Source organism: Zonotrichia leucophrys, chromosome 18 (assembly GCF_028769735.1).
Source record: "Zonotrichia leucophrys gambelii isolate GWCS_2022_RI chromosome 18, RI_Zleu_2.0, whole genome shotgun sequence".
NCBI classification, from domain to species: domain Eukaryota; kingdom Metazoa; phylum Chordata; class Aves; order Passeriformes; family Passerellidae; genus Zonotrichia; species Zonotrichia leucophrys.
In genome coordinates this window covers 10939813-10957080 of record NC_088187.1, presented here as the reverse complement: position 1 = coordinate 10957080, position 17268 = coordinate 10939813, and the positions used below count along the sequence as shown (strand labels likewise).

General features: G+C 48.6%; 1 protein-coding gene across 2 annotated transcripts in view; it reads left to right on the top strand.

Moving 5' to 3' along the window:
• The window catches only part of SLC39A11 (solute carrier family 39 member 11), a 77999-nt gene that overhangs the window by 37380 nt on the left and 23351 nt on the right, over positions 1 to 17268 (top strand). For both annotated transcript variants that reach the window (XM_064728658.1, XM_064728656.1), the window contains exon 6: positions 13948 to 14118. In XM_064728658.1, coding sequence (XP_064584728.1) covers positions 13948 to 14118 — 171 coding nt within the window. The remainder of the gene's footprint in view (positions 1 to 13947; positions 14119 to 17268) is intronic.

Sequence of the window (17268 nt, the reverse complement as noted above, 5' to 3'; positions counted from 1 at the left end):
CTGAGCCCGCGTTATCTGCAGGGCCCAGGGCTGAGCAGATCCTGCAGCAGCTCCGGGCTCACCCCCAGCCCCAATTCCACCCTCCTGGGTGATGCTCAGCGATAAAACCCCAACCCCAGAGGGGCAGCAGAGCTGGGATTTCTCCCCTTCAAAGGCCGCCGTGGATGTGTGGCAGCAGATGGTGTGAGCTGCCTGAAAGTCGGCCTGAATTGCCAATTAAGTGTAATTAAAACGGGGCTTATTTATTTGTTTGGCTGCCAAGGGGGCGGCGTTGCTTCCCTTTGAAGCAGGGGCTGGGAGGGGATCACGGGAGGGGCTGGGAATTCAGATCCATCCTGAAAGTGATTTGGGGGCTTTTTCCAGGCAGGGATTTCAAATCCATCCTGGAAATGCTTGTAGGGCTTTTTCCAGCCAGAATAGAAAGGATTACAGGAGGTGCTGGGGTTTCAGATTGATCCTGGTTCTGGGGCATTTTCCTGTCAGAATAGAAAGGATTACAGGGGATGCTGAGATTTCAAATTCATCCTAGAAATGGTTGTGGAGCTTTTTCCAGGCAGGGATTTCAAATTTATCCTGGTTCCGGGTTTCTTTCCAGCAGAATAGAAAGGATTACAGGAGATGCTGAGATTTTCAAATCCATCCTGGAAATGGTTCTGGGGCTTTTCCCAGCCAGAATGGATTACAGGAGGTGCTGGGGTTTTAAATCCATCCTGAAAGTGATTTTGGGGCTTTTTCCAGTCAGGGATTTCAAATTCATCCTGGAAATGGTTGTGGAGCTTTTCCCAGAAAGAATGGAGGGGATCACAGGAGGGGCTGGGATTTTAAATCCATCCTGGAAATGGTTCTGGGGCTTTTTCCAGGCAGGGATTTCAAATTTATCCTGGTTCCGGGTTTCTTTCCAGCAGAATAGAAAGGATTACAGGAGATGCTGAGATTTTCAAATCCATCCTGGAAATGGTTCTGGGGCTTTTCCCAGAAAGAATGGATTACAGGAGGTGCTGGGGTTCAGATCCATCCTGGAAATGGTTCTGGGGCTTTTTCCAGTCAGGGATTTCAAATTTATCCTGGTTCTGGGTTCTTTTCCAGCAGAATAGAAAGGATTACAGGAGTGCTGGGTTTTAAATCCATCCTGAAAGTGATTTTGGGGCTTTTTCCAGTCAGGGATTTCAAATTTATCCTGGAAATGGTTCTGGGGCTTTTCCCAGCCAGAATGGATTACAGGAGGTGCTGGGGTTTTAAATCCATCCTGAAAGTGATTTTGGGGCTTTTTCCAGTCAGGGATTTCAAATTTATCCTGGAAATGGTTGTGGGACTTTTCTCAGGAAGAATGGAGGGGATGACAGGAGGTGCTGGGATTTCAGATTTATGCTGGAAATGGTTGTGGGGCTTTTTCCAGCCAGAATCCCTCTCTGGGGTGGGAATGGGGGCAGTTCCTGGAGTCCCACCCCAGGAAGAGGCAATTCGGGGGATTATTTTGGTTTTGTTTGAAATGGGGCTCAGAGCAACCTGGGATAGGGAAAAATCCCTTCCCCGTGGCTGTGGGATGGAATGGGATGAGCTCAGAGGTTTCCTCCAGCCCTTGCCACGATTCCATCCCTTCCCAGGTGGATCTCAGCACTTCCCCTGGGCACTGGGGTGGCTCAGGGGTCTTGGCTGTGCCCAGTCCCTGCAGGATCTCCATCATTCCCTGCTCCCTGGCAGTGGGGCTGTCACACGCCCTGAGCAGGGAGCAGAGGAGCAGAGTGGGAGGTTTTTTTCCATGGAAAGGCACTTTTGGAGGGATCCTTCATGGGAACACACAGGGAAATGGAACGAGGAGGATTCTGTTCCGTGCATGCTCCCAGCAGCTGAGTCATGCCTGCATTCCCACCTCGGGCTCAGGAACATCCATTTGGATGCTGAGGAGGGAAAAGAGCCCAGCTCCTCGTGCCACAGAGCCCATGGCTCAGATCCATGCTTTATATGGAATGGATTCTGGGGGGGTGTTTTCCTGCTGCAGGTTTCCCCAGTGGGAGATGAGGAATCTCCTGCTCAATCCCTGTGGGATTTTTTGGGATCCAACCCTTCTGTGGGGACTCAGGGATGGGATCCCACCACGGGCTCCTCTCCAGGCTCTCCTGGTCTCCTCCCACCCTAAAATCCCTTTGAAATGCAGTTTGTGTGCAGAAACCCCACAGTTCTGCTGGGATGGGATCCCTTGTGGATCAGGGGAGTTTGTGTGGTTCCTTCAAGGAAACAACCTTTCATTTTTATTTTACTTTTTTTTTTTTTTTTACTTTTATTTTTATAATAAGTGACAATACCACCAGGGAAGGGCATGGGGGAGGTGAGCTGGGAATAAATGGATTAAATCTATTTATGGATTTAAATGGGGAGAAATGCTGGGCAGGGGGCACGGCTGGGGTGTGTGCAGGTGTTCCTGGGGGTGCTGGGATGGTGGCAGGAGGATTTGGGAATGGCAGGAACAATTTGGGAATGGCAGGAATGTTTGGGAATGGCAGGAGGAGGCTCTGGGGCTGCTCAGGGGCAGCAGCACCCACCCCATCCCCATCCTCATCCTCATCATCCCAGCCTGGTGCTGTGTGGTTCCTTCAGGGTGTGTGGTTCCTTCAGGGGAATCACCTTTTATTTTTATTTTACTTTTTTTTTTCCTACTTTCATTTTTATAATAAAATAAAAATCCCACCAGGGAAGGGCATGGTGAAGGTGAGATAAGGTGGCATAATAAAAATAGGGGTTAAATCCCAGTGGGGGTGCAGGTGATGGGGAGTGAATCGTGGGAGGGGCACAGCAGGGGGGTGCAGGTGTTCTGGGGTGCAGGATGGTGACAGGAGGATTTGGGGATGGCAGGAACATTTGGGAATGGCAGGAACGTTTGGGAATGGCAGGAGAAGGCTCTGGGGCTGCTCAGGGGCAGCAGCACCCACCCCATCCCCATCCTCATCCTCATCATCCCAGCCTGGTGCTGTGTGGTTCCTCCAGGTTCCTCGTGCTCTGGTTATTCCTGGAGAACAGGCTAAAATCCAATCTGTTTGTGCCTCCACAGGGAGCTGCCATTGATTTTGTGAGTCCAAGGGCTGAGAACAAAGGAGCACTTTATTTATTTTCCTCAGAAATCGATTCCTTGTTTTATTTCCCCAGCTCTGAGAGGGGCCCCTTGTCCCAGCTGTGTGCCAGCCCCAGAGTGGGAAGGTGGGATGAGGGTGGCAAATCCAGCTGTGCCTCTCCAGATGTGGATTTATATCAGAGATAAATGGGAGCTGCTGAGCAGCAAATGCAGCCTGAGACTGGAGGAATTCCTTCTAGGAATGGTGTGCAGGGAGAAGGAGCTTTAAACTGCCAGAGGGCAGGGACGGGTGGGATATTGGGAAGGGAGGATGGAAAAGAATTCCCAGAGATGAAATCCATGAATGGGGAGAAATGCTGGGCAGGGGGCACAGCTGGGGGGGTGCAGGTGTTCCTGGGGGTGCTGGGATGGTGACAGGAACGTTTGGGAATGGCAGGAACGTTTGGGAATGGCAGGAACGTTTGGGAATGGCAGGAACGTTTGGGAATGGCAGGAACGTTTGGGAATGGCAGGAACGTTTGGGAATGGCAGGAACGTTTGGGAATGGCAGGAACAATTTGGGAATGGCAGGAACGTTTGGGAATGGCAGGAACTTTTGGGAAGGCAGGAACGTTTGGGAATGGCAGGAACAATTTGGGAATGGCAGGAACATTTAGGAAGGCAGAATCCTGTGGGAATGGCAGGAACGTTTGGGAATGGCAGGAATGTTTGGGAATGGCAGGAACGTTTGGGAATGGCAGGAACGTTTGGGAATGGCAGGAGGATTTGGGAATGGCAGGAACGTTTGGGAATGGCAGGAACATTTGGGAAGGCAGAATCCTGTGGGAATGGCAGGAACAATTTGGGAATGGCAGGAACGTTTGGGAATGGCAGGAATGTTTGGGAATGGCAGAAACATTTAGGAAGGCAGAATCCTGTGGGAATGGCAGGAACGTTTGGGGATGGTAGGAACGTTTGGGGATGGCAGGAATGTTTGGGAATGGCAGGAACTGTTTGGGATGCAGGAACTTTGGGAATGGCAGAACTTTGGGAATGGCAGGAACTTTGGGATGACAGGAACTTTGGGAAGGCAGAACGTTGTGGGAATGGCAGGAACGTTTGGGATGCAGGAACGTTTGGGAATGGCAGGAGGAGGCTCTGGGGCTGCTCAGGGGCAGCAGCACCCACCCCATCCCCATCCCCACCCTTATCACTGCCTGCTTCCTTAGCAGCCCCTGATAAATCCCACTCTCCTTTTCAAGTGCTTTGGAGTGGTTTTTCCTGCCTTCCCTCAGAGCCTCTCCGTGTCTGATCCCTCTCCCATCAGAGGCTGCTCCCTGCCAAGGCTGGGAGACGTGAGCTGAGGAAATGAGCTGATTAAATTAACTGGGATGTGTAAAATTTCTGCCTCAGATGATTCAGCCGAGCCCTTCATCTGCTGGGAGCTCTTTGAGGAGCTCTGGGGAGGGAGCAGGAGCTCGTTTGCTCACAGGACCTGGTGCATGTAATGACACCGAGCGTGCTGCTGCTGCTCCTGGCCCTGAGTTAATCCTCAAACAGGGAGCTGGGAGGTCAGGGAGGCTCTGGGAATTAGCTCTGTGTGCTGCCAGCAGCACCTCGGCTGGGCCACGTGTTGGCACCACGTGCTGTGTCACCCCTGGTGTTATTTGGATTTTTTAAATTTTGATTTTCCTTTATTTTTATTTTCCCTGTTATTTTTTCCCTGTTATTTTTTTCCCTGTTATTTTTTTCCCTGTTATTTTTTTTCCCTATTATTTTTTTCCCTATTATTTTTTTCCCTATTATTTTTTTTCCCTATTATTTTTTTCCTTATTATTTTTTTCCCTGTTATTTTTTTCCCTGTTATTTTTTTCCCTGTTATTTTTTTCCCTGTTGTTTTTTCCCTGTTATTTTTTTCCCCTGTTATTTTTTTCCCTGTTATTTTTTCCCTGTTATTTTTTTCCTGTTATTTTTTTCCCTGTTATTTTTTTTCCCTATTATTTTTTTCCCTATTATTTTTTTCCCTGTTATTTTTTTCCCTGTTATTTTTTTTCCCTGTTATTTTTTTCCCTGTTATTTTTTTTCCTATTATTTTTCCCTGGGTGATGTTTGGGATGGGATTTGGGGGTCAAACTCTGAGGTTTTTTTGCACCAACAAAACTGATGTTTTGAGGAGGAATTTGGGTCAATCTCTGGTGATGTTTGGGATGGGATTTGGGGGTCAAACTCTGAGTGATGTTTTGAGGAGGAATTTGGGTGTTGAGCTGTGGTTGAGGTTTGAGGAGGGGTTTGGGGGTTGAGCTCTGAGTGATTTTTTTGTGCTGGCATTTGGATATTGTGCTCCAAGTGACATTCAGGAGGAATTTGGGTGTTGGGCTCTGGGTGATGTTTGGGGTGGGATTTGGGGGTTGAGCTCTGAGTGAGTATTTTGTGGTGGGATTTGCTCCAAGTGACATTCAGGAGGAATTTGGGTGTTGAGCTCTCAGTGATGTTTGGGGTGGGATTTGGGGATCAAACTCTGAGTGATGTTTTGAGGAGGAATTTGGGTGTTGAGCTCTGGCTGAGGTTTGAGGAGGAATTTGGGGGTCAAGCTCTGGGTGATGTTTGGAGTGGGATTTGGGGGTCAAACTCTCAGTGATTTTTCTGTGGTGGGATTTGGATATTGTCCTCCAAGTGACATTTGAGGAGGAATTTGAGTGTTGGGCTCTGGTTGATGTTTAAGAAGGGGTCTGGGGGTTGTGCTTTGGGTGATGTTTGGGCTGGGATTTGGGGGTCAAACTCTTATAGTTGAGGTGAGATTTGGGTGTTGAGCTCTCAGTGATTTTTTTGTGGTGGGATTTGCTCCAGGTGCCATTCATGAGGAATTTGTGTGTTGAGCTCCCTGTGTTTGGTTCCTGGGACCCCAGTTTGGTGCAGGAGGGAGCTTTTGGGGCCAGTGCTGGTTCTCCAGCAGCCTGCAGGCTCCAGCCAGGCCCCAGAATAATCCATGGGAACAAGGGGCAGGCAGTGCTGCTGAAGGGTACATCCTTTTCTGGGAGCTTCTGTGCTGCCCCAAACAAACCCTGACTCTCTGTTTATATTCCTCTAAAAGCCTCAGCACAGGCAGGCACCTCTTTGATCTGCCAAAAATGCTGGAAAATGATTTTTTTCCGTGTTGGGGCTGCAGTCACACCCTGCACAGGGGGGTCCTGGTGTCCCATTCCCGCTGAATGCCAGGGCTCTGGAGCATGGGAAGCCTGTGCTCTTCTGCTCAAGCACCCTGAGCCTTCCTAGCAGTAAATAAAAGCTATTTTTAAAAAGAAATCCTTATTTTGACCATAGTTGGGCAGCTCCACGGAGCCTCTTTTGCAGCATTTTTGTTGTCTGAGTGCAACCTTCCCAAGGATTTGGTTTGGGGGGCTCATTCCCAGCTTTTCCCTGGTTTGTAGCTCTGGTGGGATCCCACCTGCCAGAGGTGTGGAATTCCCAGGATTTCACCTGCTTGGAAGAGCCCGTGGGATGCAGCTCCCCCTGTACCTACAAGACATGCTGTGCTTAATTACTGGCACTAATTAAAACCTCTTCTGGAGGTGGCAGATAAGAGCAGCAGCGCGGTTTCCTGTGTGGCAGCAGATGCTCCCTAACACCCATCTGCTCCTCGCCTTCCCAGCCCCTTCTGTGCTCCCTGGAATTCCTCCTGCAGTGGGAAAAGGACGGGGAAAACAAGGATGGGGAGCTTTGGAGGAGGAGGTGGCAGCAGAAAAAGGATTTGGCTGCTCAGGGGCACTTGGAGAGCAGTGGCACTGATGGGTTCAGCCCCAGGAGCTGCCAGAATTCCTTGGGAAAAAGGCTTTAAAAATAGGGAAAGTTGAGGGAAGATATGGCTGGAATCCTTGGAAAAAAGGATTTAAAGCAGGCAAAGTTAAGGGAAGACAAGGATAGAGTCCTTGGAAAAAACCCTTTAAAAAACCAGGGGAAGGAAGGATGGAATCGTTGGGAAAAGCCTTTAAAAACCTGGAAAAGCTGAGGGAAAATGGGGGTGGAATCCTTGGAAAGAGCCTTTAAAACAAGAAAAGCTGAGGGAAGGCAGGAGTGGAATCTTTGGAAAAAGCCTTTAAAAAACAGGAAAGGCAGAGGGAAGACAAGGGTGGAATCATTGGAAAAAACCTTTAAAACAGGGAAAGCTGAGGGGAAACAGGGGTGGAATCCTTGGAAAAAGCCTTTAAAAACCAGGAAAAACTAAGGGAAGACCTGGCTGGAATCCTTAAAAAAAACCAACTCTAAAAACCAGGGAAATCTGACAGAAGGCAAGGGTGGAATCTTTGGGAAAAGCCTTCAAAAAACAGGAAAAGCTGCGGGAAGACATGGCTGGAATTCTAGAAAAAATCCTTTAAAAAGTAGGGAAAGCTGAGGGAAAGCAAGGGTGGAATCCTTGGAAAAAACCTTTAAAACAGGGAAAGCTGAGGAAAATCAGGGGTGGAATCCTTGGAAAAAGGCTTTAAATCAGGAAAATCTGAGGGGAAGCAGGAGTGGAATCCTCGAAAAAAGCTTTTAAACCAGGAAAAGCTGAGGGAAGACAAGGGTGGAATCATTGGAAAAAACCTTTAAAACAGGGAAAGCTGAGGAAAATCAGGGGTGGAATCCTTGGAAAAAGGCTTTAAATCAGGAAAATCTGAGGGAAAGCAGGGGTGGAATCCTTGGAAAAAGCTTTTAAACCAGGAAAAGCTGAGGGAAGACAAGGGTGGAATCATTGGAAAAAACCTTTAAAACAGGGAAAGCTGAGGGGAAGCAGGGGTGGAATCCTTGAAAAAAGCCTTTAAAAACCAGGAAAAACTAAGGGGAGATATGGCTGGAATCCTTGGAAAAAAGGACTCTGAACTCCAGGGCTTAGGAGAGGTTAAAGCCAGGCCTTAAAGTGAGGAGAATGACTCTGGGGCTTAGGAGAGGTTAAAGCCAGGCCTAAGTGTGAGGGGAAGGACTCTGGGGTTTAGGAGAGGTTAAAGCCAGGCCTAAGTGTGAGGGGAAGGACTCTGGGGTTTAGGAGAGGTTAAAGCCAGGCCTAAATGTGAGGGGAAGGACTCTGGGGCTTAGGAGAGGTTAAAGCCAGGCCTAAATGTGAGGAGAATGACTCTGGAGCAGGTGTGGAGAACCAGAGAGCTCAATGGGTGCGGATTTGGGAGCTGAGGCAGTGCAGGAGCTCAGAGTCAACAGAGCCTCGCTGTGTTTGTGCACCAGAGCTGAGCTCAGGGCTAATGCAAACAGTTTTCATTAAGGAATAATCAAAAATAAAAAGCCATTTCACATGCTGATAAGGAGGCAGTCGATTTTTTTTCACTTCAGCAGCAGTTTAAGCCACGCTCAAAGCCATTTATCTTTTCTCCAGCGCTGGCTGCAGAGGATATGAAAAATGCAGCAGGCTGCTCGTATGTAATTAAACTTTTGGCAGAATCTTTGCCCCGCAGCTTTACTGAGAAATTCAATAATGACAAATCGAGTGGAATATCTAAAGGACTTTTTGTGAACAAGATTTAAAATAATGTCTGTGGCACGGGGAGTTGTTTGCCACCTAATTGTCTTGGCACGGCTGCGGGAGCAGCCTGTCTGTGGTGTCAGCTCTTCTTCACAGCCCGGCCCTTGTTCCGCTCTTATCTCCCCTCCAATTTGCCATTGAGGCTTTGCTGACTGCCAGCCAAGCCCGTGCTTATCCCTAATGAGTGTTTTGTTCCCCCAGCCCCGTTTCCAGCTGGGAATGCTCCTGCCTGTCCCGAGCTGGCAGCGGTGCCATGGCTGCTCTGTAATTATCCTTTCCTTTTTATCCTCTGTGCCAGCAGCACTTGGAGCCCATCCCTGGAGCCGGCTCTGTGTGACACTGAAAACGATGCCGGGATTGTCTCCCTGCTTTTGGTGTTGCTGCCTTTATCCCTGGCTAATCCAGGGATCGTTTGTAGGAGAGGTGATTTTGTGTTCAAGCTGCCCCTCCTCAGCAATTCCCCTGCAAAAAAAAAGCTGCACCAATTCCTTTCCATTCCCACAGGTTTTCCCTGTTTTCCTCACCCCTGTGGCATCCCTCCCATCCTTTGTTGCTACTGGCATGGTGGGGTTCAGATCTCCTCGGAAAAGGCAATTATTTATTATTATTATATTATTTTTATTTATTTATTTATTATTAGTAGTAATAATATTAATATTATTATTATTATTCTCCCCAATAAGACCATGCAGATGAATTAAAAATAATATATAAAACAGTCATTAATGAGGTATCTGATAGAACTGAGGAGGTGACAGTGAAGGGACAGAGCTGAGCTGGGCTTTTGTTTTTGTTGGTTGGTTTAAAGCTGAAAGAGAGGAGAATTAGGTGGGATATTGGGAAGGAATTCCTGGCTGGGGAGGCCCTGGAAAAGAATTCCCAGAGCAGCTGTGGCTGCCCCTGCATCCCTGGAATTGTCCAAGGCCAGGCTGGAGCAGCCTGGGACAGTGGGAGGTGTCCCTGTGGCACTGGATGGGCTTTGAGGTCCCTTCCCACCCAAATAATTCCATAATTATGGGCACTGCTCCATTGGGCACTTCCATCTCTGCTTAAACCTCTGGGGTTTAATGCTTTTATTAATTTATTTTAAAATTAATTTAATTGATGTGCCAAGAGAGTTTTGGAGGTGAAAGCACTGTGTCCTTTTGGAATGAAAGGAGCTGTGGTGACTTTGTGTGGTGGGAATGGCAGGAGGAGAGAATGAGAGGAATTGTGGAGAGCAAGAACTGAGCTGCTCATCCTGTCCCCATGGCAGGGGTGACACTGCCTGGGCTTTGAGGTCCCTTTCCCCCAAACCATTCCAGAATTCCATGAAAATTTGGTGTTTTATGGAGCACTTGGAGCTTTCTGGGGTTTTGTCACTTGTAGGGAAATTCTTGCCTGCCCAGAATCCCCTTATCCCTCCCTGGAATCCCTTTGGTGCCCGAGGGGGATTCCTGCTCTTTCAATGCCCAATTTCATTTACCAGCAAACCTACAGTTTATTTATAAAATCAAATACCTTTTTCCATTTATCAATCAGTGGAATCCTTCCCATTGTTTCCTTTATCTCCCAGTGCTGGTTTTATCTGTGTTGGTAAAGACAAATCTGCCATTCCTCTCTCTGCATCCCAATCCCAGCCTGCAGCCCCACAGGGCTGTGGTGACCCCATAACCATTTTTTGGGGCTCAGCCTGGGCAGGGATGAGCTGTTTGTGGGGACAGGGGACGTGTGCTGTGAAAAACGCCAATCGCTTTTCACGTTTTTCAGATTTTAAAAGTTTCATAGTAATAAAATGGTTATAAAAAAATAGCAGTACAATTACTGCTATTACAGGAATAAGAATTACAGGAATAAGAATTTGGACAAATGGAATTAGGACAATATGAGACAATAAAGACAAAGAGTTATGGACAGTCCAGGTACCTTTTTCTGGGCAAAGTAAGTCCGAAAAAGGTTAACAGAGGATTAACCCTTAAAAGCAACAGCCTGTTGCATATTCATACACCTCATACATGATGCACAAATTCCATTCAAACGCAGGATTCTGTCTGGGCAGTGTCAGCTTCTTCCTCTTAATCCTAAATCATAATTCTAAATCTTCAGGGCTGAGGACACAGGAAGAAGTTCATTTCTTCTGATAAGAGGGCCATAAATTCTCTTTCTCTGAAAGATTTGGGTGTCCTGGGGCTGTTATCTCAGTCCTTTTTTTAAAAAAGTATCTTACAAAGCATCGTTTCTATTTTAACATTTTTTATAACCTAAAACTATATTTAACCCAGTAATTAATACAGCATTACTTTCTAACATGACACATACAGTATTCATTTGAATATTTGCAAAAAGCCAATCACAAACCAGGCATTTTTCACATGTGCCAGGCAATTCCATGCCAGGAGCAGGGATTGCATCCCGAGGTGGCACCGCCTTGGCTGCCCCTGTGCCAGGGCTGCCAGCATTCCCACAGAGCCCTGGCCAGCCTGGGATCTGTTTGTCCTTGTCGTGCTTCAAGCTAAATATTTATCCTTGTCCCCACGGGCTGAGGCTCTGCCACCCAACGTCACAGCCCGGGGGTGGCCTTTGGGGACAGCCAGCTCCTCTGCGTGGCCGTGACAAGGACAATATTTGCGCGGGCAGCAGCATCTTGCAGTGTTTGCAGAGGGGTGGTGGCGGTGGCTCAGTGCTGGGGCCAGCCGGGGGTGTGCTGCTGTCACCCGTGGCACCAGGGAATGCACCTGCTGCTGCCTCAGGGGGAGGTGTGGCTCTCACCTGCTTTTGGTGGCACCAAAAATTCCTCCAAAAATCCCCCCCAAAAAATTCCCCCCAAAAAATCCCCCCCAAAAAATTCCCCCAGAAATTCCCCCCAAATTCCCCAAAAATTCCCCCAAAAACTCCCCAAAAATTCCTTTAAAATCCCCCCAAATACTCCCCAAAAATCCCCTCCAAAAATTCCCCCAAAAATCCCCCCAAAATCCTCCCTCAAATCCCCCAGAATTCCCTCCAAAAATCCCCCCAAAAAATCCCCAAAAATTCCCCCAAAAACTCCCAAAAAATTCCTTTAAAATCCCCCCCAAATATTCCCCCAAATATTCCCCAAAAATCCCCCCAAAAATCCCCCCAAAATTCCCCAAAAATCCCCCCAAAATCGTCCCTCAAATCCCCCGGAATTCCCCCCAAAAATCCCCCCAAAAAATCCTCCAAAATTCCCCAAAAATTCCCCCAAAAATTCCCCAAAAATTCCCAAAAAATTCTCCTCAAATCCCCCCAAAAACCCTCCAGAATCCCCCAAAATTCCCCCCAAAATCCAGGGGCTGTGGCCGCAGCTGTGCCTGGGGAGGCTCGGGCTGGAATTTCCTCCTGGGAAAGGTGGGCAGGTGATGGCAGGAGCTGCTCAGGGAGGTGCCACCACCCCTGGGGGTGCCCAAGGAGCCCCTCAGAGCTCTGGGGACAAGGTGGGGACTGGCCAGGGGTTGGACTCGGTGATCCTGGAGGGCTTTTCCAAGGAGGGTGGTTCTGTGAGAACACCTCCAGTTCTTGTTTTGTGAGAACACCTTCAGCTCTTGTTTTGTGAGAACACCTCCAGTTCTTGTTTTGTGAGAACACCTCCAGTTCTTGCTTTTTGAGAACATCTTCAATTCTTGCTGTGTGAAAACGCCTTCAGTTCTTGCTTTGTGAGAGCACCTTCAGCTCTTGATTTATGAAAACACCTTCAGTTCTTGCTTTGTGAGAACACCTTCAGTTCTTGTTTTCTGAGAGCACTCAGTTCTTGCATTATAAGAACACTTCAGTTTTGCTTTGTGAAACACCTTCAGTCTTGCTCTGTGAGAGTACCTTCAGCTCTTGATTTATGAAAGCACCTCCAGTTCTTGTTCTGTGAGAACACCTCCAGTTCTGGCTTTGTGAGAACACCTCCAGTTCTTGTTTTGTGAGAACACCTTCAGCTCTTGCTTTTTGAGAACATCTTCAATTCTTGCTGTGTGAAAACACCTTCAGTTCTTGCTTTGTGAGAACACCTTCAGTTCTTGTTTTGTGAGAACACCTTCAGTTTTTGCTTTGTGCAAACACCTTCAGTCCTTGCTCTGTGAGAGCACCTTCAGCTCTTGATTTATGAAAACACCTCCAGTTCTTGATTTATGAGAACATCTTCAGTTCTTGCTTTATGAACGCACCTTCAGTTCTTCAGTTCCTTATGAGAACACCTTCAGCTCTTTCTTTGCTAGAGCACCTTCAGTTGTTGCTTTGTGAGAACACCTCCAGTTCTTGATTTATGAAAACACCTCCAGTTCTTGATTTATGAAAACACCTCCAGTTCTTGATTTATGAAAACTCCTCCAGTTCTTGATTTATGAAAACACCTCCAGTTCTCGCTCCAGTTCTTGCTGTGCTCCCTGTGCTGCTGTTTTGGGCAGCCTGCAGCTCTCTGGTTTTGTGTCACAGCTCCGTGTTGGTGACACCTCTGCCTTCCCGAGGTGACATCCCTGCATTTGCAGCGTCCCCGTGGTGCTCAGGTCCTTGACTGGCTCTGAAATCCCACACTGGGATGGGTGATGTGCCAGGGCAGCTCTGGCATCCCACCAGAATCATTTCAGACACCTCCCAGACAAAAACCCTTGGAGCAGGAGGGAGAATTTGATAATTCCAGAAGGGGAGAATGGAGAATTGCAGTGTCTGAGTGTCAGATCCTGGATTGGGAGCTGTGGCTGGGGAAGCTGAGGGAGCTGAGCTCATTTCTTGCCCTGGGTGTGGGGAACCCCCTGCTCTGGTTGGTTTGATTCCTTTTCTTTGCTTTTTCCTTCTGGGAAGAGGGGCAGGAGCTGCCCAGCTGTGCCCACCTTGGCTGACCCCGATGTTCTCTATCCCCTCCTTGGCTGACCCCAATATTTTCTGTGCCCACCTTGGCTGACCCCAATGATTTCTGTCACCACTTTGGCTGACCCTGAAATTTTCTGTCCCCTCCTTGGCTGACCCCAGTGTTTCCTGTGCCCACCTTGACTGACCCTGATATTTTCTATGCCCACCTTGGCTGACTCCAGTGTTTCCTGTGCCCACCTTGACTGACCCTGATATTTTCTATGCCCACCTTGGCTGACCCTGATATTTTCTGTGCCCACCTTGGCTGACCCCAATGATTTCTGTCCTCACCTTGGCTGACCCTGATATTTTCTGTCCCCTCCTTGGCTGACCCCAGTGTTTCCTGTGCCCACTTGACTGACCCTGATATTTTCTTGCCCCCTTGGCTGACCCATGATTTTCTGTGCCCACTTGGCTGACCCGATTTTCTGTCCCCTCCTTGGCTGACCCTGATATTTTCTGTCCCCTCCTTGGCTCACCCCACTGATTTTTATCCCTGCTTTGGCTTACCCTGGTGTTTTTTGCCCCCTCCCTGGCTGACCCTGGTGTTCTCTGTCCCCAGACAAGGCTGAGAACGGGGAGCCCTACCAGAGGAGGAGAGGAGCGGGGTCCCCCCTGCCCGAGGGCCCCCCAGCATTCCCAGCCGCCCAGGACGGAGCCCCCCTGGCCAGGAGCAGCAGCTGGAGGAGGATTTTGCTGATGATCCTGGCTATCACCATCCACAACATCCCAGGTGAGCCCATCCCTGCTCGCATCCCGCTCCTGCCTGGCACCCCTGGCAGATGGCACGGGCTGAGTGGGCGCCTTTGGCCGGGATTGCTGCGCCACATTTGGTGGGGGCTGAGCCACGTGAGGCCTTGGCAGCAGCGGGAGCTCGTGGGGAGGGGGCTGGGGGGAGCCTGGAGCAGCTGCAGCCTGCCTGGAGCCAGCCCAGCGTGGGTGGGAGCTGGAGCTCCCTGCGTGGGTGGGCAGGGTGAAAAACCCTGCAAACCCTGCAAACCCTGCAAACCCCGCTCCCTTTTAGCCTCTCAATTTCTGCAGGAGAATCTGCAGAGATTCTTTATTTCCCCAGAAAAGGGTGAATTGGGAAGGTGACAAACCCTGCTCCCTTTTAGCCTCTCAATTTCTGCAGGAGAGTCTGCAGAGATTCTCTATTTCCCCAGAAAAGGGTGAATTGGGAAGGTGACAAACCCTGCAAACTCTGCTCCCTTTTAGCCTCTCTCTGTGTGATCAGGCTCTGCAGGAGAATCTGCTTTTGGGGTTTATTTCCTAAAGTAAGGGTGGATGGGGAGAGGTGACAAACCCTGCAAACCCTGCAAACCCTGCTCCCTTTTAGCCTCTGTGATCAGAATCTGCAGAGATTCTTTATTTTAGCCTCTGTGATCAGAATCTGCAGAGATTCTTTATTTCCCCAGAAAAGGGTAAATGGGGAAGGTGACAAACCCTGCTCCTTTTTAGCCTCTCTCTGTGTGATCAGTCTCTGCAGGAGAATCTGCTTTTGGGGTTTATTTCCTGAGGCACAGGTGGATGGGGAAAGGTGACAAACCTGCTCCCTTTTAGCCTCTCTCAGTTTCTGCAGGAGAATCTGCTTTTGGGGTTTATTTCCACCAGGTAAGGGTGAATTGGGAGAGGTGACAAACCCTGCTCCCTTCAGTCTCTCTCTGTCTGTGATTATTCTCTACAGGAAAATCTGCTTTTGGGGTTTATTTCCTGAAGCAGGGATGGATTGGGAAAGGTGACAAACCCTGCTCCCTTTAGCCTCTCTCTGTTTCTGCAGGAGAATCTGCTTTTGGGGTTTATTTCCTCAAGCAAGTGTGGATGGGAAAGGTGACAAACCCTGTTCCCTTTTAGCCTCTGTCTGTCATTATTCTGTGCAGGAGAATTTGCTTTTGGAGTTTATTTCCCCAGGCAAGGCTGGACTGGGAAGGTGACAAACCCTGCTCCCTTTTAGCCTCTCTCTGTCTGTGATTATTCTCTGCAGGAGAATTTGCTTTTGGGGTTTATTTCCTGAGGCACAGGTGGATGGGGAAGGTGACAAACCCTGGTCCCTTTTAGCCTCTCTGTGTCTGTGATCAGTCTCTGCTTTTGGGGTTTATTTCCTGAAGCAGGGATGGATTGGGAAAGGTGACAAACCCTGCTCCCTTCAGCCTCTCTTAGTTTCTGCAGGAGAATTTGCTTTTGGGGTTTATTTCCACCAGGTAAGGATGAATTGGGAGAGGTGACAAACCCTGCTCCCTTCAGTCTGTCTGTGATTATTCTCTGCAGGAGAATTTGCTTTTGGAGTTTATTTCCCCAGGCAAGGCTGGACTGGGAAGGTGACAAACCCTGCTCCCTTTTAGCCTTTCTCTGTCTGTGATTATTCTCTGCAGGAAAATCTGCTTTTGAGGTTTATTTCCTGAGGCACAGGTGGATGGGGAAGGTGACAAACCCTGCTCCCTTTTTGCCTCTGTCTGTGATTATTCTCTACAGGAGAATTTGCTTTTGGGGTTTATTTCCTGAAGCAGGGATGGATTGGGAAAGGTGACAAACCCTGCTCCCTTTAGCCTCTGTCTGTCATTATTCTCTGCAGGAGAATTTGCTTTTGGGGTTTATTTCCTGAGGCACAGGTGGATGGGGAAGGTGACAAACCCTGCTCCCTTTAGCCTCTCTGTGTCTGAGATTTGGGGTTTATTTCCTGAAGCAAGGTGTGAATTTGGACAATGGATGGGAAATCCTGGAGCTGTGGGTCCTGGAGGGCTGAGTGCTGCCCGGCTGGGCTGTGTGGGGCTGACAGAGCAAACCAAAGGATCAGGAGATCAGTTTGGGATGTTCAGCTGCTCTGCAATTCGTGGGGATGTTGGAAGTAAAACAAAGCAGCCTTTTCAGGGCTTTTCTCCTGGTTCCTTCCTCCCTCCTCCTCCTCCTCCTCTCCTTCCCTTTCTCTCTTCTCTGCTCTGGGCCTGCCTCAGGCTGGGTGGGTGCAAGAAAAGCTTCTGGCTCTGGAAATTTGGGGAGAAACCATAATGGTTTTGTAAAGAGCCGTGTTTCTTGGAAGCAAAACAAGGCAGCCTTTTCAGGGCATTTCTCCTGGTTCCTTCCTTCCTCCCTCCTCCTCCTCCTCCTCCTCTCCTTCCCTTTCTCCCTTCTCTGCTCTGGGCCTGGCTCAGGCTGGGTGGGTGCAGGACCTGTAAATGTGGGGAGAAACCATGAAGGTTTTGGGAAGAAACCATGAAGGTTTTGGGAAGAAACCATGAAGGTTTTGGGAAGAAACCATGAAGGTTTTGGGAAGAAACCATGAAGGTTTTGGGAAGAAACCATGAAGGTTTTGGGAAGAAACCATGAAGGTTCTGGGAAGAAACCATGAAGGTTTTGGGAAGAAACCATGAAGGTTTTGGGAAGAAATCATGAAGGTTGGGAAGAAATAAGTTTGGGAAGAAACCATGAAGGTTTTGGGAAGAAACCATGAAGATTTTGGGAAAACATGAGTTGAAGAAACCATGAAGGTTTACCTGGAAGAAAAACCATGAAGGTTTTGGGAAGAAACCATGAAGGTTTTGGGAAGAAACCATGAAGGTTTTGGGAAGAAACCATGAAGGTTCTGGGAAGAAACCATGAAGGTTTTGGGAAGAAACCATGAAGGTTTTGGGAAGAAACCATGAAGGTTCTGGGAAGAAACCATGAAGGTTTTGGGAAGAAACCATGAAGGTTCTGGGAAGAAACCATGAAGATTTTGGGAAGAAACCATGAAGGTTTTGGGAAGAAACCATGAAGGTTTTGGGAAGAGCCGTGTTTCATTGGGTACTGGCCGTGTGGAGCTCCCTTGGTCCCTCACACATCATTTTGTGACTTTTGGGAGTGCCTTTATCCATCCTCCATCCCTCAGGGGTGTCCTGTGAGCAATCCC